Source organism: Cervus elaphus, chromosome 4 (genome assembly GCF_910594005.1).
Source record: "Cervus elaphus chromosome 4, mCerEla1.1, whole genome shotgun sequence".
Lineage (NCBI taxonomy): Eukaryota > Metazoa > Chordata > Mammalia > Artiodactyla > Cervidae > Cervus > Cervus elaphus.
The window spans coordinates 16577161-16596917 of NC_057818.1; the positions used below are offsets into that span (position 1 = coordinate 16577161).

Below are 19757 nucleotides of genomic sequence, written 5' to 3' on the forward strand. Positions count from 1 at the left end.
TCCTCTATGACCCACCTGCTAGAGTAATGGAAATAAAAACAAAAGTAAACAAGTGGGACCTGATCAAACTTAAAAGCTTTTGCACAGCAAAGGAAACTATAAGCAAGGTGTAAAGACAACCCTCAGAATTGGAGAAAATAATAGCAAATGAAACAACTGACAAAGGATTAATTTCCAAAATATACAAGCAGCTCATACAACTCAATGCCAGAAAAACAAACCAGCCAATCAAAAAGTGGGAAAAAGACCTAAACAGACATTTCTCCAAAGACATACAGATGACTAACAAACACATGAAAAGATGTTCAACATTGCTCATTATTAGAGAATGCAAATCCAAACCACAATGAGTTATCACCTCACACTGGTAGAATGGCCATCATCAAAATGTCTACAAACATAAATGCTGGAGAGGGTGTGGAGAAAAGGGAGCACTCTTGCACTATTGGTGGGAATGTAAATTGATACAGCCACTATAGAAGATGGTATGGAGATTCCTTAAAAATCTAGGAATAAAACCACCACATGACCCAGCAATCCCACTCCTAGGCATATACCCTAAGGAAATCAAGATTGAAAAAGACACAGGAACCTCATTGTTCATTGCAGCACTATTTACAATAGCTAGAACATGGAAGCAACCTAGATGTCCATCAACAGATAAATGGATAAAGACGTTGTGGTACATACACACAATGGAATATTACTCAGCCATAAAAAGGAACACATTTGAGTCAGTTCTGATAAGTTGGGTGAACCTAGAACATATTATACAGAATGAAGTAAGTCAGAAAGAGAAAGATAAATATCGTATTCTAACTCATACATACGGAATCTAGAAAAATGGTACTGAAGAATTTATTTACAGGGCAACAATGGAGAAACGGACATAGAGGATAGACTTATGGACATGGGGAGAGGGGAGGAGACAGTGAGATGTATGAAAAGAGTAACATGGAAACTTACCTTACCATATGTAAAATAGACAGCCAACAGGAATTTGCTGTATGGCTCAGGAAACTCAAACAGGGGCTCTGTACCACCCTAGAGGGGTGGGATGGGCAGGGAGATGGGAGGGAGGTTCAAAAGGGAGGGGATATATGTATACCTATGATTGATTCATGTTGAGGTTTGACAGTAAACAACAAAATTCTGTAAAGTGATTATCCTTCAATAATAAATAAATTAACTAAAAAAAAAATTGAACAAATTGGGCTATGAAGTTTTGCCTCATCTGCCATATTTACCTGGCCTCTTGCCAACTAACTTCCACTACTTCAAGCATCTCAACAATTTTTTGCAGGGAAAACACTTCCACAACCATCAGGAGGCAGAAAATGCTTTCCAAGAGTTTGTCGAATCCCGAAGCATAGACTTCTATGCTACAGGAATAAACAAACATTTCTTGTTGGCAAAAATGTGCTGCTTGTAATGGTTCCTATTTTGGTTAATAAAGATATGTTTGAGCCTAGTTAAAACGATTTAAAATTCATGATCTGAAACAGCAATTATGTTTGTACCAACCTAATAGTTGTGGGGTAGGGGAATTGCCTTAACATAGTCTTGTCCAAATGCTCTCCTAGAGCTGAACTCCTTTACAATTTTTCAACACATTCATTCCCCAGCAATGGAAGCTGTCTACTTAGTGGGTTCATATATTCCAGTGCTGTTGTAAAGATTTTTGGAAGCTCATTTCTTTAACAGCTCCTCTTGGCTTATTTAACTGATTAAAAAATGTTTTATCATTAAAGTTTTCAAATGTATACAACAAATATATATCCCTTTACTAGAGGAAAATACACTGATAGCCCATACTGACTACTCAAACCCAACAGTTAAGATTTTGCCACACTTGCTTCACTATGTCTCCCTTTTTCCTGAGGTCATTTAATCCACATTATAAACACATTACTGTTATCATACCTCACAATACTAATACAAATAGAAATTCTATCATCAAATATACAATTTAGAATTAAATTTCCCTAAATGTCTCTGAAATATCTTTATTTGCTCAAATCAGGGTCAAGACAGGTCCACACTTGACAAGAGGTGGCTAATTTTTAATTATAAAAGCAATACATGCTCATTGTTAAAAAAATTCAAATGATTCAGAAATAACGTGAAAAGTAGAATTCCCTCTCTCCCCATCACCCAATTTCCACATTCCACTGTCAAGTTTCTTGCATAACCTAGAAAAATTTAACACATATATAAACATGTCTTCACAAAGAGGATAATACCATATATATGTTCCATAATTTTTTCATAATAAAAATTAGTACATCAAGATCTATCTTTAACAGCTATAAGGCAACCTCCTATACGTATGTGGCAAAATTTAAACTCATACTGATGATCACATGCAGGTTGTTTTCATTGGGCCATTTTGCTACAGTAAATGTCATTTTGCATACACCTCTGCCCACTTGTTCAAATATTGCTGAGGGATAAATTTCTAGAAATGGAATCACTGGGTGAAAGTGTGGGCATGACTTTTATTTGGATTGGATACATATTCATCAAGAGTGAAAAATCCTGTTTTGCCCACACCCCCACTAAATCTGATAGATAAAATGTGGGTCCTGACTACATGTCAGATTTCCTCTGCCAAGCAGTTTTCTTTCTTTTTTAAAAATTTTATTTTATATTGGATCTCTCAGCAGTTTTTAATTAGAAATAGTTAATACCAGCAAAGCGTCAGTCTAAAAATTTTTTTAGTTAAGTACATAGCAGAGAACTAAAAATATCCAGAAAATTTTTAATAATATATCCAGAAAATTAAAGCTTCATAAAAGCTCCCTCACATTTCAAATAAGCCAAATAAGGGAGGCTAACTTCTGCAGTAACTCTCACTTGTGTGGGTCTGGCCTAAACAAATCCCTCAAAGGGACTTTGGAGAAAAGTTGTTTCTTTAGGTAGAGAATTATAGCATACAAGGGAAAATTAAAATTTGATAACTATCAGATTTTCCCTGGATCTGTCCTATCATATAGCAGCCACAAACCATATGTGGCTAAATGCACTTAAAATGTGGTTAATGCAACTGTAAAACTGAATTCCTAATTCCTAATTTTTATTAAATGTAAAAATACTAGAAAATATTTAAGATGCTTTGAATAACTTGAGTATGTGAGTATATTTTTCCACAGTAAATTTTATGAAATTTAAATACAAATTATGTCTGATAAAAACCTAGAATCCGAACTGACATGTGTTTTAAGTACAAAATACACACCAAATTTTGGAGACTTAGTATGAAAAAAAGAACATAAAATAGCTTATCAATACTTTTTATAATCATTATATATTGAAATGTTTAATATATTATGCTAAATAAATTATTGAAATTAATTTTACCAGATTTTTTTAAAGAGAATCTATCACACATTTTAAAATTATGTATTTGACTCATATATTTCTGTTAGGCAGTGGTGTTCTAGATTAGAATAACTAACTGGGGAGACTCCATTTTTCTGGGGAGAAGATTCATAGCATTCCCCACCAATGTGAAGTCCTGTGGAGGGGAAGAATAACCATACTATAGATAGAACTATAGATACCCTCTAGCTCCTTCTGAGGCTGCTTTCAAAATACCTTAAAGCATTTTACTAAGTCACGGTTACTGGCCCATGAAAGAGAGATTTCCAGCAGCCATCTCTTCTGATATTCATCCACTAGCCAGTCAGCTTGGAGCAGGCCAAGGCGTGCCAGTATTGAAAATCTTAGCTTCCCAACAGGCATTAGTGTTCCAGAGGAACATTATGACCAAAGAAATGCATCGGGAGGATTAACCTCTCCATCTTCTGCCCCTCTCCCCACACCCATGTCCTCTACTTAAAAATAAATAAACAAATAAAAGTATTATGGGACAAAAAATGTGAAACTGTTGCATGGCTAATTAAAAACTAAAAGTAAAAACTGCTTACCCAAGAAGGTCATGGGAATACCATGAAAATCAAGTTAGCAGTGAGGAAATTAAAAGGAATATTTACTTTTGAATAATAAAGCATTCCTTGTTACTCATTTCAGGAAGTTAGTTAAGTGATGGTTCTATCCCCTTAAAGCAGGAGGAGAGCAGTTTTCATTTGATTTCTCACAGTGCATCGTTTCTGTTTCTCTCAGAACGCTGAACACCACTGCATTCTCTTCTCACATATGACATATCTCTTTTCACATATTACATATCAGTTCCCAGACTTACTAGACCATAGATTCATAACAGAAAGACAGGTTAGGATGGAGGCTGCCAGTGTCAGGACACGGCAGAATTAGGAGAGGGTAGAGGTATGCATGTTTTGATTCTTGAAAGGGAGTACAAGCTAAAACAAGCTTGAGGATCTCTGCCCTAAATCTACATTGCTTCACACTAGAGCAACAAATGTAGTACAAAATGTCAGCTCACTTTTGAGTAAATCAAAACGCTAGGAATTCTTTGAACTGGAGGAGGTAACACTGACTAACATGCCCTGTGTGACAGTCCACTGGGTTCTTTAATCAAAGTAAGCTGACTTTAAAGTTGACATTAGCAAAATAGGAGCTTTCCTACCTACTACTTAAAGCATGCCTATACTTATCACCAAAAGTAGGTACACTTGAAAAGTAACCACAGCATTTCAACTCAGTGATCTTACAAGGCAGAAAAAATTCTTAGGTCACTTTCTTACAGCCACTTTTCATCCACAAGGAAGGCAACAGTCATAACCTTCTTGAAACAAAATAAGTAGAAAGCCAGATTACTAGGAATCTTCAGTTATGATTTCACCACCAGTCCCAGTCATTTCGAGGCACATGGGAGCAGCAGAGTTGAGGATTAGGGACAAGTTGGAAATTTCCTTAACCTGTTGGCAGCAGTCACCACGTAGAAGTGTTTCTTAAGCGGGGGAGAGGAAAAAAGAGGAGGGAAGCACATTGTTAGACCAATTACTTTAAGAAGAAAGAATAAAAGGACTAGCTTAAGTTCAGCCACTTGAGTTTGTTTAAAATTGATAACTAAAGGGGAAAAGAAGATTCTAGCAAAACTATAGTAAAACAGTCACATGACTTTCAGGGGCAGGTCTGGAGCAAGTTTGAAGTGAGAAAACATGTTCTCCTGCCCTTCTCATGTGAAAAATGGAGCACTCTAGAATGGTATTTTTTACATTGTAATGCACAACCCACCAGTGAGTCATGAAATCAAATTCATGGAGCATGACTGGAAAATTTTTAATGAAACGAAATATCATAGAGTAGAAAATATCAGAGCTCATCATACTCTGTGGAGTAAAAGTCACAGCATTTTTGTCTCACACATGTGTGAGTATACATATACTTGTATGCTGACTTTATTGAGGATCTAAGCCAACATCAAAATATTGGAAAGTCACTTCTCTGGGGGACAATTGTTTTTAAGATACCTTTTACAACCATGGTTCCAAACAGTTCTGTCGTAAACAACATTATAAAGCTTTTAAAGCCTAACAGGGCTTCCCTGGTGGCTCAAATGGTAAAGAATCTGCCTGCAATGCAGGAGACTCAAGTTGAGTACCTGGGTTGGGAAGATCCCCTGGAGAACGGAATGGCTACCCACTCTAGTATTCTTACCTGGAGGATTCTATGGACAGAGGACCCTGGTGGACTACAGTCCATGGGGTCACAAATTGTCGGACAAAACTGAGTGGCTAATACTTTCACTTCTGGGCTTTCCTAGGCCCTCTTTCTGAAATGTGGAGGAATCAGCCTCAAACTACAGGCAGTTAGTTCTGATCACTTCACTGCAATGGTCACTGAGAACATATGTTCAAACTTCATGCTGTCATTTCAAGTGTTCACATAAGTATGAATTAAATGCTAGTTTTATGCTAGTCATTTTTGGTCTGAGGCATTTTTTTATTCAAGGTAATAGGTTTTGACATGAGGCTTTTTTCTCCCTAAATAATCTATTTAGAATCAAAATGTAAGTAAAAAACTTAGTACATTTCTTTCACAGGACATTTAAAGAAGACAAATACTGTGTTTACTAAAAGAAAAATAGATACCTTCCATTTCCTCTGAGCCATGTATTTCTGCAGCAATAGTTGGGATTTGAGATGAACTTTCGATTTTGAAGCTTTAGCAGGCAAATTATTCAGCCACTCATGTTTCAGGCACTGTGTGGCACTCATTCTGCAACTGTGAAATCAAACAGCAGGTGAGACTTTTAGTTGGGGCTGCCTTTTCTGGCTGTCCAAATTCTGTTCAATTGGTAGGAAGCTGAGTCAGTGGAAGAGATTAATCATTTGGGCAGATTCATGCCACATACTTAAAAAAAAAATCCTCCTACCTAAAATTCTCATCCTTAAAAGTGCAAGAATATCATCAGCAAAATGTTCCCAGCCCTCTATGGAAGATGTATTTCCCTGTGATTAATTACCATCTCCCAGAGTAGAGCTGGGGAATTGAGGCAGAACAGAAGGGGGGACAGGTGAGCCTGGAATTGCTCTCAAGAAGTAAAAGAACTTCACAGAGAATAATGTCAACTTGTTCTTCTGAAATAGAAATATTTTTCATCACACATGACTTTTCACAGTCAGGAAGAAACAAAACAGTCATGGCCAGGGAATGAGAGCTACCTCAGAGCCCGGATCTTGGGCCTTACCACTTGTAGTTATTCCCGTATGTCTGAGTATTGGAAAACTCAGTAGTCCAACCCATGACCTTGATAAACCTACTGAAAAGTAAGTAGGTCTTCATCTCCAAGAAATAATGTTTTATGTCTTTTATTCTGGGGAATAACAACTGCATATCTCAACTTTTTTTTTCAACATTAGCCTATCAAAAGTGATAACTTTGAAATAGGCCTAATTTATAAATATGGTCCTTTCTAAAATTCTGTCTAGATTTTATGATCCTAGTCACTTGTTTCTTAATTGATTTCCTTTGTCTCTTTCCCTGTTACCTTTTTTTCCCAAAGAAGTAGCAGACTAAGAAATCCTGGACAGAACTGGTCTATAGGACAAAAGGACCATTCACTTCAGCAGCCGTGCCCAGTACAGCCTGATTTCCACAGCATCCAGATGGATGGTCACCATCAGAATGGATCATGGGTGATAAGCAATAAAGGGTACCTCTTCTCTTTGACCAGCAACCGAGAGACAAAGTCCTTGGCCTCCTCTGACAGCCCTTCAAAGGTATCAGCATCAAAATCCCAGTTACAGTTCACAATGAAATTCATGGTCTCTGCGTCTGTTTCTCCTAGAAATGGGGACAAACCACTGAGTCTACAGAGGAGAGAAAGGACCGTCAGTATGTGGAATCCACGCCTGCCAACAGACAATGACAAGACAGAGAAGACTCTTACAAGGTCAAGCAGAACTAACCAGAATCAAGAAGGTTCAAAAGAAAAGCACCCCCGTTTGCCTCTCCATAGGAGAAATCCACAGCACTCAGTAGAGGAAGTGGAAGGACTGGGAAATTGATGGCAGGAAGGGTGTCGGAAAAACTCCCTTATTATGCTCACTACATTCCCTCTTGTTGTTGTTTAGTTGCTCAGTTGTGTCCAATTCTGCGACTCCATGGACTGTAGCCCACCAGGTTCCTCCATCCATGGGATTTCCCAGGCAAGAATACTGGAATGGGCTGCCATTTCCTTCTCCAACATTCCCTCTTACCCTGAGTAAATTGAGGCCCAACCCAATAAGCCCATTTGTCATGTACATTTGACTGAGTTTTAAAATAGCTTGGCATGTCTCAGAGACTACCCTGGCCTCAGAGGCCAAAGGAAAACTGGCTTTACTAGGCTCATCTAGAGGAGGGCAAAGAGACAGGACAACCTCACTGGCTGGCCTTGGGCCTCAATATTCCCCCACAGGTGCAGCGTACACATAAAGTACAGAAACAGTTAAACCGTAATAATAAGCCTGGGGGCAAAGCTTGATTTTGTGCCCCTGAGGAAACGGCTGAGCGAATTGGAGAGAGAGGAGAATGTTTAGTCTGTGGTTGGCTCGCCTCTCTGCCCATCCTACCTCTACTTCCTCAGCCCAGAGAAAACGGGGAGCAGAGGGACAAGGTTAGCAGACGCAGGAGCTGAGCCCTGCTCTGTCCGTCGCTCTCCTCACCGCTTCAGTGCGCTCCAGCCCCACTTGGACCGCAGCACCTCAATTTCCTCACCAGAGGGCGCTCTCTCTAGCGGAAGCAGATTTATCAACCCAGAGGTTTCAGGGAATTAATAACTCTGGGACCAGCCCACTAGCAACAACTGATTAGAGGCAGTGTATAAATACTCCGACTCCCTCCCCCCTCAGCTGAACTAGCTCTCAGCAGGTCCCACAGTGGGTCCCATGTTCCTCACAGGATAAACTGCAGTTAGCCACAGTGGTTACTGACTCCACAACACACAGTTTGCTAGTTCCCTTCCTTCCCCATTTCACTTCCCCACTCCTCGGTGTTTCTCTTGGGGACATCTCCCCAGTAAACTCCTTGCACTCAAATTTTTGCTGCTTCTAAGGATACCCAAACTAAGACAAATGACCTCCATCCCCAGTGGGAAACCAGGCCCCTGGGCACTCACAGCATGTAGGTGATGACTCCCACACTCCACATGTCCGTCGGGAAGGAGACAAACTCATAATTGACGACTTCTGGGGCCAGGAACTCAGGAGTGCCAAAGTTCACCTTCAGCTTCTCCCGAGGCTTGTATCTGGGGAGGAGGGGTGCAGAGCACAATGGGAGTGAGCTCTGAGAGAAGCTGGGGATGCCAGGCTAATTCTTGTTGGGAGCTAAATACTCCTCAACCCTGGTGTCAGCCATGTTTTCTAGACCTCACATCCCACCATGTGTGGTTCACTGAGAAGTCATCACACCCTCAGGCCCTAAATGCAGACTTTCCTGTTACTGGGGAAAATAAGAAAACCACAGTCTTCCTCCTCCAGGTATTTGCAATCTGAAATGGAGGGAAGATCCATATATCTTATTTGGCCTACAGTCACATGAATGAGGACTTCCCTTGTGGCTCAGCTGGTAAAGAATCCACCTGCAATGTGGGAGACCTGGGTTTGATCCTTGGGTTGGGAAGATCCCCTGGAGAAGGGAAAGGCTACCCACTCCAGGATTCTAGCCTGGAGAATTCCATGGACTATAGTCCATGGGGCCCTAGAGTCAGACATGACTGAGTGGCTTTCACTCACTTACTCACTCACTCACATGAGTGAGCAAAAACTGGGTATAAACTGTGTGGGGAGCACTGCTCTGTTGTGCAACATGGTTAAAGGGAAGATGGCATGAGTTACAGAAAGAGGCAAAATGCTCAGCGTCACTGATCATCAAATCAAAACCACAGGGAAATACAAATCAAAACCACAATGAAATAGTACCCACACCATCAGAAAAAAAAAATAGGAAATAGCAAGTGTTGGCTAGGATGTGATGAAATTAGAACCCTTATTAGTGGAAATGTAAAATGATGCAGTTACTAGGGAAAACAGTGTGGCAGTTCTTCAAAAAAATTTTCTTAAGAACTACCATATGATCCAGGAATCCTGCTTCTGGGTATATATCCAAAAAAATTAAAAGCAGCGTCTTGAAGTCATATTTATACACCCACGTTCGTGGCAGCAGTATTCAAAACTAGCCAAAAGGTGAAAACAACCCAAGTGTCCATTAACAGATTAATGGATAAACAAAATTTGGTATATGCATACAATAGAATATCATTCAGCCTTAAAAAGAAAGAAAATTCTAACACATGCTGCAATTTGGATGAACCTCAAAGACATTACAGTAAGTGAAATAAGCCAGTCACAAAAAGACAAATACTGTATGATTCCACTAATATGAGGTTCCCAGAGTAGTCAATTCAGAGACAGAAAATAGGATGACGGTTTCCAGGTGCTGGAGGCAGGAGGAAAATGAGGGATATTTGTTTAATGGGTATAGAGGCTCAGTTTTACAAGGTAAAAGAGCTCTGGAAGTCAGTTGCACAACAATATGAACATAGTTAAAGATGCTTGCTCCTTGGAAGAAAAGCTATGACAAACCTAGATAGCATATTAAGAAGCAGAAGACATCACTTTGTTGACAAAGTTCTGTATAGTCAAAGCTATGGTTTTTCCAGTAGTCATGTATGGATGTGAAAGCTGGACCATAAAGAAGGTTGAGTGCTGAAGAATTGATGCTTTTGAGCTGTGGTGTTGGAGAAGACTCTTGAGAGTCCCTTGGACTGCAAGGAGATCCAACCAGTCAATTACAAAGGAAATCAATCCTGAATATTCGTTGCAAGGATTGATTCTGAAACTGAAACTCCAATACTTTGGCCACCTGATGCAAAGAGTTAACTCACTGAAAAAGATCCTGTTGCTGGTAAAGATTGAGGGCAGGAGGAGAAGGGGGCAAGAGAGGATGAGATGTTGGGTTGCATCATCAACATAATTGACATGAGTTTGAGGAAACTCTGGGAGAGAGTGTGGGAAGCCTGGGGTGCTGCAGTCCATGGGGTCACAAAGAGTCGGATACATCTGAGTGACTGAACAACAACTGTAACTATTCTTAATAATTGCTAACAAGGTAAATTTTATGTTACATGTATTTTATAAAATTACAAAAAAAAGATTAGAAAGTATTCTGGACATGAAGTTTAAGGGAGACTAGGAAGATAACTGATGGCTGCATGGAGAAGTTTGAGTTTTGCTGAATGGCAAAAGTTGATTTTTAGAATCATTCTTGAAAGAGAAGAAAATCCCTAGCTAAAATTTAATGGGCAGCAACAAAGGTGTCCTTCAGTTGGTGAGTGGATAATATAAGGTATGGTACATCCAGACAATGGAATAGTATTCAACACTGAAAAAAAAAGAAGAGAAACAAAGAACCATCAAGCCATGAAAAGACATGTAAGCATGCTAGGTCACTTTAGTTGCGTCTGACTCTTTGTGACGCTATGGAATGTAGCCCAACAGGCTCCTCTGTCCATGGAATTCTCCAGGCAAGAACACTGGAGTGGATTGCCATGCCCTTCTACAAGGGATCTTCCCAACCAGGGATTGAACCCATGTCTCCTGCATTGGCAGGTGAGTTCTTTACCACTAGTGCCACCTAGGAAGCCCTCAAAAGACATGGAGGAACCTTAAAAGCATATTGCCAAAGAAAGAAGCCAGTCTGAAAAGGTTACATACTGTATGATTCCAAATATATGACATTCTGGTAAAGGCAAAACTATGGAGACAATAAAAAGATCAGTGATTGTCAGGGTTAGGAAGTAGGAAGGATAAATAGGTGAAGCACAGAGGGTTTTAAGGGCAGTGAAGATACTCTGTTGATGAATACATGCCATCATTCATTATTTGTCCAAACCCATTTGTTGTTGTTGTTCAGTTACTAAGTTGTGTCAGTCTCTTTGTGACCCCATGGACTGCAGCACCCCAGGCTTCTCTATCCTTCACTATCTCCCAGAGTTTGCTCAAACTAATGTCAATGATGTCGGTGATGCAACCCAACTATTTTATCCTCTGTTTCCCCCTTCTCCTCCTGCCCTCAATCTTTCCCAGCATCAGGGTCTTTTCTAATGAGTCAGCTTTTGCCATCAGGTGGCCAAAGTATTGTAGCTTCAGCTTCAGCATCAGTCCTTGTAATGAATATTCAGGGTTGATTTCCTTTAGGATGGACTGGTTTGATCTCCTTGCCGTTCAAGGGACTCTCAAGAGTCTTCTCCAGCACCACAACTTGAAAGCATCAATTCTTTGGCGCTCAGACTTCTTTATGGTCCAACTCTCACATCCGTACATGACTACTGGAAAAACCATAGCTTTGACAATATGGACCTTTATTGGCAGAGTGATGTCTCTGTTTTTCAATACACTGAATAGGTTTGTCATAACTTTCCTTCCAAGGAGCAAGTGTCTTTTAATTTAATGGCTGCAGTCACCATCTGCAGTGATTTTGGAGCTGCCCAAAATAAAATCTGTCACTGTTTCCACTTTTTCCCTTTCTATTTGCCATGAAGTGATGAGACCAGATGCCATGATCTTAGTTTTTTTATGAGTTTTAAGCCAGATTTTTTCACTCTTCTCTTTCACCCTCATCAAGAAGCTCTTTAGTTCCTTCTCAATTTCGGCCATCATCTGCCTATCTGAGGTTGTTGATATTTCTCCTGGCAATCTTGCTTCCAGCTTGTGATTCATCCATCCTGTCATTTCACAAGATGTACTCTTCATGCTGGTGGTGGTGGTGGTTTAGTTGCTAAGTCATGTCTGACTCTTGCGACACCATGGACTGTAGCCCGCCGGGGCCCCCGTCCATGGGATTCTCCAGGCAAGAATACTGGAGTGGGTTGCCATTTCCTTCCCCAATACTCTTCATGAGTATACCACTAATCCAAACCCATAGAATGTACAATATCAAGAGTGCACCTTAATTTAAACCACGGACTTTGGGTTATTATGATGTGTCAAAGTAAGCTTATCATTGTTGATGATGTGGGAAGCTTTGCATATGTGGGAAAGGGGATGAATGGAAAATCCCTGTTCCTTCCCCCCAATTTTGATATGCACCTAAAACTCCTCTAAAAATTAAATATTTATTTTTAAAAAATCAATGAATACTTTCTATTTGCAGATACCATGCTAAAAGTTTTATTTATATAAACTTTCATCCCCATAACAGCACCATGAAGTAAGTCTACTGTCCGCATTTTACAGATGAGGCAATTGAGAGAGAAGAATAAAATAAATATTCTGCTGATGTGGCCCAATTCCCTTAAATCAGGGATATGAGTTTTCAAAATACAGTCTCCTCTCTTCCAAATTTGCCAAGAGCCAGGCAAATGCAAACCTTGAGCCAACACAGCCCACACCCATCCAGTGAAAGTGCAACAAAGATCACCTTGGTGGCTGAGTTGTGACAGGAAGCCAGGGAGGGGAAGAAAGTGAAAGCCTTCCTCTGGCAGCCTGTTCCTCCCCTGCACTGGCACCTGCCTGGAGCCTCAGAGCCAAGCAGCCAAACTGAGAGGAACAGCCTTCCTCTTGAGGACAGAGCGTCCAGGCTCTCAGCCCCTGGACACCACTTTCCTAGGATGCATTCTTTTTTTTTTTTTTTGCATTTATTTTTATTAGTTGGAGGCTAATTACTTTACAGTATTGTAGTGGGTTTTGTCATACATTGACATGAATCAGCCATGGAGTTACACGTATTCCCCATCCCGATCCCCCCTCTCACCCCTCCCTCTCTACCCGATTCCTCTGGGTCTTCCCAGTGCACCAGGCCCGAGCACTTGTCTCATGCATCCAACCTGGGCTGGTGATCTGTTTCACTATAGATAATATACATGTTTCGATGCTGTTCTCTCGAAACATCCCACCCTCGCCTTCTCCCACAGAGTCCAAAAGTCTGTTCTGTACATCTGTGTCTCTTTTTCTGTTTTGCATATAGGGTTATCATTACCATCTTTCTAAATTCCATATATATGTGTTAGTATGCTGTAATGTTCTTTATCTTTCTGGCTTACTTCACTCTGTATAATAGGCTCCAGTTTCATCCATCTCATTAGAACTGATTCAAATGAATTCTTTTTAATGGCTGAGTAATATTCCATGGTGTATATGTACCACAGCTTCCTTATCCACTCGTCTGCTGATGGGCATCTAGGTTGCTTCATGTCCTGGCAATTATAAACAGTGCTGCAATGAACATTGGGGTGCACGTGTCTCTTTCAGATCTGGTTTCCTCAGTGTGTATGCCCAGAAGTGGTATTGCTGGGTCATATGGCAGTTCTATTTCCAGTTTTTTAAGAAATCTCCACACTGTTTTCCATAGTGGCTGTACTAGTTTGCATTCCCACCAACAGTGTAAGAGGGTTCCCTTTTCTCCACACCCTCTCCAGCATTTATTGCTTGTAGACATTTGGATAGCAGCCATCCTGACTGGCGTGTAATGGTACCTCATTGTGGTTTTGATTTGCATTTCTCTGATAATGAATGATGTTGAGCATCTTTTCATGTGTTTGTTAGCCATCTGTATGTCTTCTTTGGAGAAATGTCTGTTTAGTTCTTTGGCCCATTTTTTGATTGGGTCATTTATTTTTCTGGAATTGAGCTGCAGGAGTTGCTCATATATTTTTGAGATTAATCCTTTGTCTGTTGCTTCATTTGCTATTATTTTCTCCCAATCTGAGGGCTGTCTTTTCACCTTGCTTATAGTTTCCTTTGTTGTGCAAAAGCTTTTAAGTTTCATTAGGTCCCATTTGTTTATTTTTGCTTTTATTTCCAATATTCTGGGAGGTGGGTCATAGAGGATCCTGCTGTGATTTATGTCGGAGAGTGTTTTGTCTATTTTCTCCTCTAGGAGTTTTATAGTTTCTGGTCTTACATTTAGATCTTTAATCCATTTTGAGTTTATTTTTGTGTATGGTGTTAGAAAGTGTTCTAGTTTCATTCTTTTACAAGTGGTTGACCAGTTTTCCCAGCACCACTTGTTAAAGAGGTTGTCTTTTTTCCACTGTATATCCTTGCCTCCTTTGTCAAAGATAAGGTGTCCATAGGTTCGTGGATTTATCTCTGGGCTTTCTATTCTGTTCCATTGATCTATATTTCTGTCTTTGTGCCAGTACCATACTGTCTTGATGACTGTGGCTTTGTAGTCAAGTCTGAAGTCAGGCAGGTTGATTCCTCCAGTTCCATTCTTCTTTCTCAAGATTACTTTGGCTATAGGATACATTCTTATTTCTACTGCTTCATCTGCCCCACAGCCACATCTTGTATCATGTGACTTTGTAGTTCCTTCCACTAGAGATGGGATATTTTACCCCATCCCACTGACGCTGAGCTTGGCCATGTGAGTAGCTTTGGCCAGTGCTGTGTGGGTGGAAGTGAGAGTCGGCCAATTCCAAGGCTGTAGGAATGTGCCCTCCTGCTCCTCGGCCATCACCATGAGAAGAGAATGGGAGACACCTGGAAAAGACCTGTCCTCACTGACCTGCATCCAAGCCCAGTTCAACTCAGCCTAGATCAGAAACTCCCTACCAGTGGTGTGTGTGTAAAAGTTTAACAACCGGCCATCTGATTTCTTTTAAAAATCCTGATTTTTAGCATCTGCCAATGGTGTAAATATTGATTTCACCATGCCTGATTTTAAAGTACTATCAGGATGTCACTGAATAAAGAGTTGAGAAGAGATAGGCAATAGCACACTATTTTATAGTCTTTCCACAATAAGAATAATAATAGGCATAAATAACCTCATGAGCATAAATAATAGTGAAATTTAGTAAAATAAGTAGCAGTTATTAAGTTTTTAACATGTAATATCTTGGACGTCCCTGGTGGTACAGTGGATAAGAATCTGCCCACCCATGCAGGGGACACAGGTTTGATCCCTGGTCTGAGAAGATCCCACATGCCACAGAGCAACTAAGCCCATATGTCACAACAACTCAGCTCATGCTCTAGATCCCACAAGCTGCAACTACTGAGCCCACGTGCCGCAATTACTGAAGCTTCTGCACCCTGGAGCCTGTGCTCTGCAACGAAAGAAGCCAACACAATGAGAAGCCCGGGCACCACAGCTAGACAGTAGCCCTCACTTTCTGCAGCTAGAGGAAGGCCGCATTCAGCAACGAAGACCCAGAACAACCAAAAATGAAGATAAATAATGTAAAATTGTAATATCTTTGTTTTGATATAATTTCTTTAATTGTACATTTATATAATTTAATTTGTAATAACGGTCATGTTTAACAACTGGCTTAGAAGATTCCTTATTATGAGCTAGTGGGAGTTGGGTCCATCATACTAATTCCCCAGCTGACTCAAAAATGTGTAGAGGAAAATAAACAATTGTTTTAAGTCACCGTGACTTGTTATATAGCAAGGAGTGTATATGGGGGTGACTTGTTATACAACAGTACTGTGGCAATAGTTAACCAATCCATCTGCCCCAAAGTTGGGTCAAAGTATCCAAGATTCCCTTTCCAAATTCCCAGAGCAAGGCCGTCTGTAATCATAAGGTCACATATGCAGTCACAGCCCATAAGGTTTGGACAAGCACCTTCTTGCCCTGCCAAAGGATCTGATTAAATGTGCTTAGATTCCAATCTGAGCCCTGGACTGGGAGTCAGGAGGCACATTCCTGCACCCAAAATTCTGGAGACCAAGCTTAAACAAGATATTTCCCATTTGTCTCCATCCTCGACCTTTGATATGTCCCTACTTAGACCCACTGATGACTCTTACCACCCAGCCTGGTGTAAAACTGGTCCCTCTTGCTGGATGTCAGAGCCTCTTTGGATTTGTGTGGCCCCTCTCTACTGAGGGCCATACCTCCACTCACAGTCTCAGTGCCTGCTCACAGCCCCACCCAGAAATACAACTGTACTTTCTATAGGTCTTATTATGGGGAAACTTTGCCATTTCCTCCCTCTTTACAAACATTTTAACTATTCTGGAGCATGAGGCATACTCTCTCAACACACATAGTTCCCCCACAGGTCCCTCCTCTTCAAATCACACTGCCCAGTAAGCAGGTCAATTTGCCAAACAATCCTTCGGCTGAGTGACCAGTTTGCCAGACTGCTGAGGATGTTTTTGATGTTTTCCTTTCATCTCACAGCCAGAACCCATGAGCCTGTCGGCCCAGCTCCACCGAGGGCCATTTCCCAAGCACCATGTTTTCTGCGCCTACACTTCTCCAGTGCCCCGTGAGTGCCCTCAGCACCCACTGCCCCACCTGCAACTCCTGCCTTCCCCAGGTCAGCCTGCTCACACACACAGCACATCCTATTCTCAGCCCCCAAGTCACACTAGCCCTCTTGCCTCCTCTCCATGCAGAGGCGTGCTGGAGCCAGTTGTCACAGGCGCATGAAAGCCAGCTCTGCATATCTCCTCTCAGCTCTGTACTCAGTGATGTCATACTGGTAGCTTGAAATCAGCCGAAGTTAGCAAAGGTTACAAATCAATCCGTCCCCTCTCCTGCTCCAGTTGCAGTGGGTTGTTAAACATTTACCAGCACTATTACCTGCAGGTAACAAAACTTCATCCATTCCTCTCTTCTGGCTGCTCAGACAAGCCTTCTCAGACTCCAGGGACCTCAGGGGGTTACTTCTAGCTCTGAATTCACAGTGTGTCGCTGTAAATCCTCATTTGGCAATTGGTCATCTGACATTTGGAAGGGGCCTACATACACACTAGCGTGTGCAGTCTCAATGAAGAATATATTGCCCCACAGTGAGGGAACAGTGGTTCTTGTGGAAAAGTGAAAGTGAAATTGTTAGTCGCTCAGTCGTGTCTGAGTCTGCAACCCCATGGACTATAGCCTGTCAGGGTTCCCTGTCATTGGTCCCTTGTCATTTCTCCAGGCCAGAGTGGGTTGCCCTTCTCCAGGGAATCGTCCTGACCCAAGGATCGAACCTGGGTCTCCCGCGTGGCAAGCAGACTATGCCGTCTGAGCTACCAGTAAACACCGGTTCTGGTGGGGGTGGGGCAAAAAAAGTCTTAGCTATTACAATGGTCTGTGGCTCTCCAAAGGGCCGCAGTACATAAACAGATACGCAGTACGCCTGTGGCATCATGAAGATGGAACCTGGGGATTAGGAAAGAAATGGTTAAAAAGGCTTTGTGGAGCAGGCAGAGACATGAAAATTAGGTTGTGAAGCATGCCTGGTGCATAAGATACACAAGTGTACAGGATGCATCCCAATTTTATACAACATCACTCGGAAAAATATTAAGCAATTTTTTTTACATTATGGGTTGAGTGTGATTTTTAAGCTTTTGGGTTGGGGGGCTTGGTATTGTTAATGAAATACAATACACTGTGTAATGAGGATCCTGAAGGTATAGTGGGATGATAAGAACTTCCCTCTGCTGTTACTCTAACAACCCCACACTTGGCCTCCCATCCATCATGTGGAGCTCTGAAAATGCACCTTTCACACCTACAAAGAGATACATTTACCACTTCAACCAGTGGAGAAGTGACCTAGGAAGACCACCACTGTGGTTTTGAATGCCACCTCTGGGAGGCGGGTGCTCGACACCAGAGGCTGAACTCAGGCAAGCAGCTCTGCCTCCGTGGAGATAAGAGTCTCCTTTCTCCCCTAGTGGAGAGAGTGGAAGATGCTGCAAGGCTCATAAAGTGACAAAAACAACTTCTTTGTGGAAAATGACCATTAGAAAAAATTTCAAGATTTGATTATTCAGCTGTGGTGTGAAGGCCTATCTAGAAAGTATGTGATTCTCAGAGACATGTCATTTCCTGGTGGAAACAGAATTCTGGAGGAAGCATGGAGGATGAGCATACATTGGTTTTCATCTTTATAGACTGTGGAAAGTGTTAACTGTTAGTCGCTCAGTCATGTCTGACTCTTTGCAACCCGAATGGACTGTAGCCCACCAGGCTCCTCTGTCCATGGGATTCTCCAGGCAAGAATACTGGAGTGGATTGCCATTCTTTTCTCCAAGGGATCTTCCTGATCCAGGGATTGAACCCAGGTTTCCTGCATTGCAGATATTTTTTGGGGCGGGGGGAGGTTGAACTTTTCTTTTTTATTTATTTTTTAATTGAAGGATAATTGCTTTACAGAATTTTGTTATGCAGGCAGATTTTTTACCGTCTGAGCCACCAGGGAAGCACTATAGACTGTGGATGTCCTCCCCAATGCCCAGGGTCTGCTACAGCCACACCACTGGATATGCATGCCATGGACAAGAGCCCTGCAGAGGCATGGTGTTTATCACACATGAGACAGGACAGGATCCAGCAGGAAAGCTATCTATACTTCACTAGGCTTGCCTTTTAAGGGACTTTAAGTTTTGTGTGTTTTTTAATTATATATGATGTTCACTGTATGCACTAACACTTGAGAACCTAACCACCCTCATAGGATGGTTCTGCACTGTTGATGTAGTATCTCATTTAAACTTCATAACTGCTCATATCAACAGTCACTGCATTATATCACCATTTTACCAAGATCAAGCCCAGTCCTGAGAGCCCAGAACCGCTTATCCATGGCACCATCCTGCACAGTCACGCACTTTCCTGTCTAACCTAGCTATTTTCTGGAAGGCAGAGTTGCTAATGAGTGTATCACACATCCTGGTCCCAGGAGACCTGGGCAATGAATAGAAATGAGCTGCCCAGCACCCCCATTCAGTGACCTCCTTTAACTACCACCCCCCTCTGCTCACACAAGTGGTTTGAAGTATAGTTAATTTTTTTCTTAAATTTTATTTTTAATTGGAGGATAATTACTTTACAACATTGTGTTGGCTTCTGCCATATAACAACATAAATCAGCCATAAGTATATATACATATGTCCCCTCCCTCTTGAGTCTCCCTCCCACCACACCATCCCACCCCTCTGGGTTCTCACAGAGTGCTGGGTTGAGCTCCCTGTGTTATATAGCAACTTCCTACTAGCTATCTATTTTATATATGGTAATATATGTGTTTCATGTTATTCTCAAATCATCCCACCTTCTTTCTCTGTTGTGTCCACAAGTCTGTTCTCTATGTCTGTGTCTCTATTACTGCCCTGCAAAGCATCACTACCATTTTTCTATATCCCATATGTTTGTGTTAATATACAATATTCATGTTTCTCTTTCTGACTTATTTCGCTTTGTATAACAGGCTCTCACACTGGTCAGAATGGCCATCATCAAAAAACAATACATGCTGGAGAGGATGTGAAGAAAAGGGAACCTTCTTGCACTGCTGATGGGAATGTAAATTGATACAGCCACAATGGAGAACGCTATAGAAATTTCTTTTAAAAAACTGGGATAAAACCACCATATGACCCAGCAATCCCAC

General features: G+C 41.3%; 1 protein-coding gene across 5 annotated transcripts in view; it reads right to left on the minus strand.

Annotated features, from left to right (window-relative positions):
• Window positions 1–1990: 1990 nt before the first annotated feature.
• The window catches only part of MYLK3 (myosin light chain kinase 3), a 58592-nt gene continuing 40825 nt past the window's right edge, over window positions 1991–19757 (minus strand). For all 5 annotated transcript variants that reach the window (XM_043898371.1, XM_043898372.1, XM_043898374.1 and 2 more), the window contains exons 10-13: window positions 8528–8656; window positions 7086–7238; window positions 6018–6150; window positions 1991–4873 (exon numbers count right to left, since the gene is read on the minus strand). In XM_043898371.1, coding sequence (XP_043754306.1) covers window positions 4814–4873; window positions 6018–6150; window positions 7086–7238; window positions 8528–8656 — 475 coding nt within the window. In that variant the 3' untranslated portion in view covers window positions 1991–4813. The remainder of the gene's footprint in view (window positions 4874–6017; window positions 6151–7085; window positions 7239–8527; window positions 8657–19757) is intronic.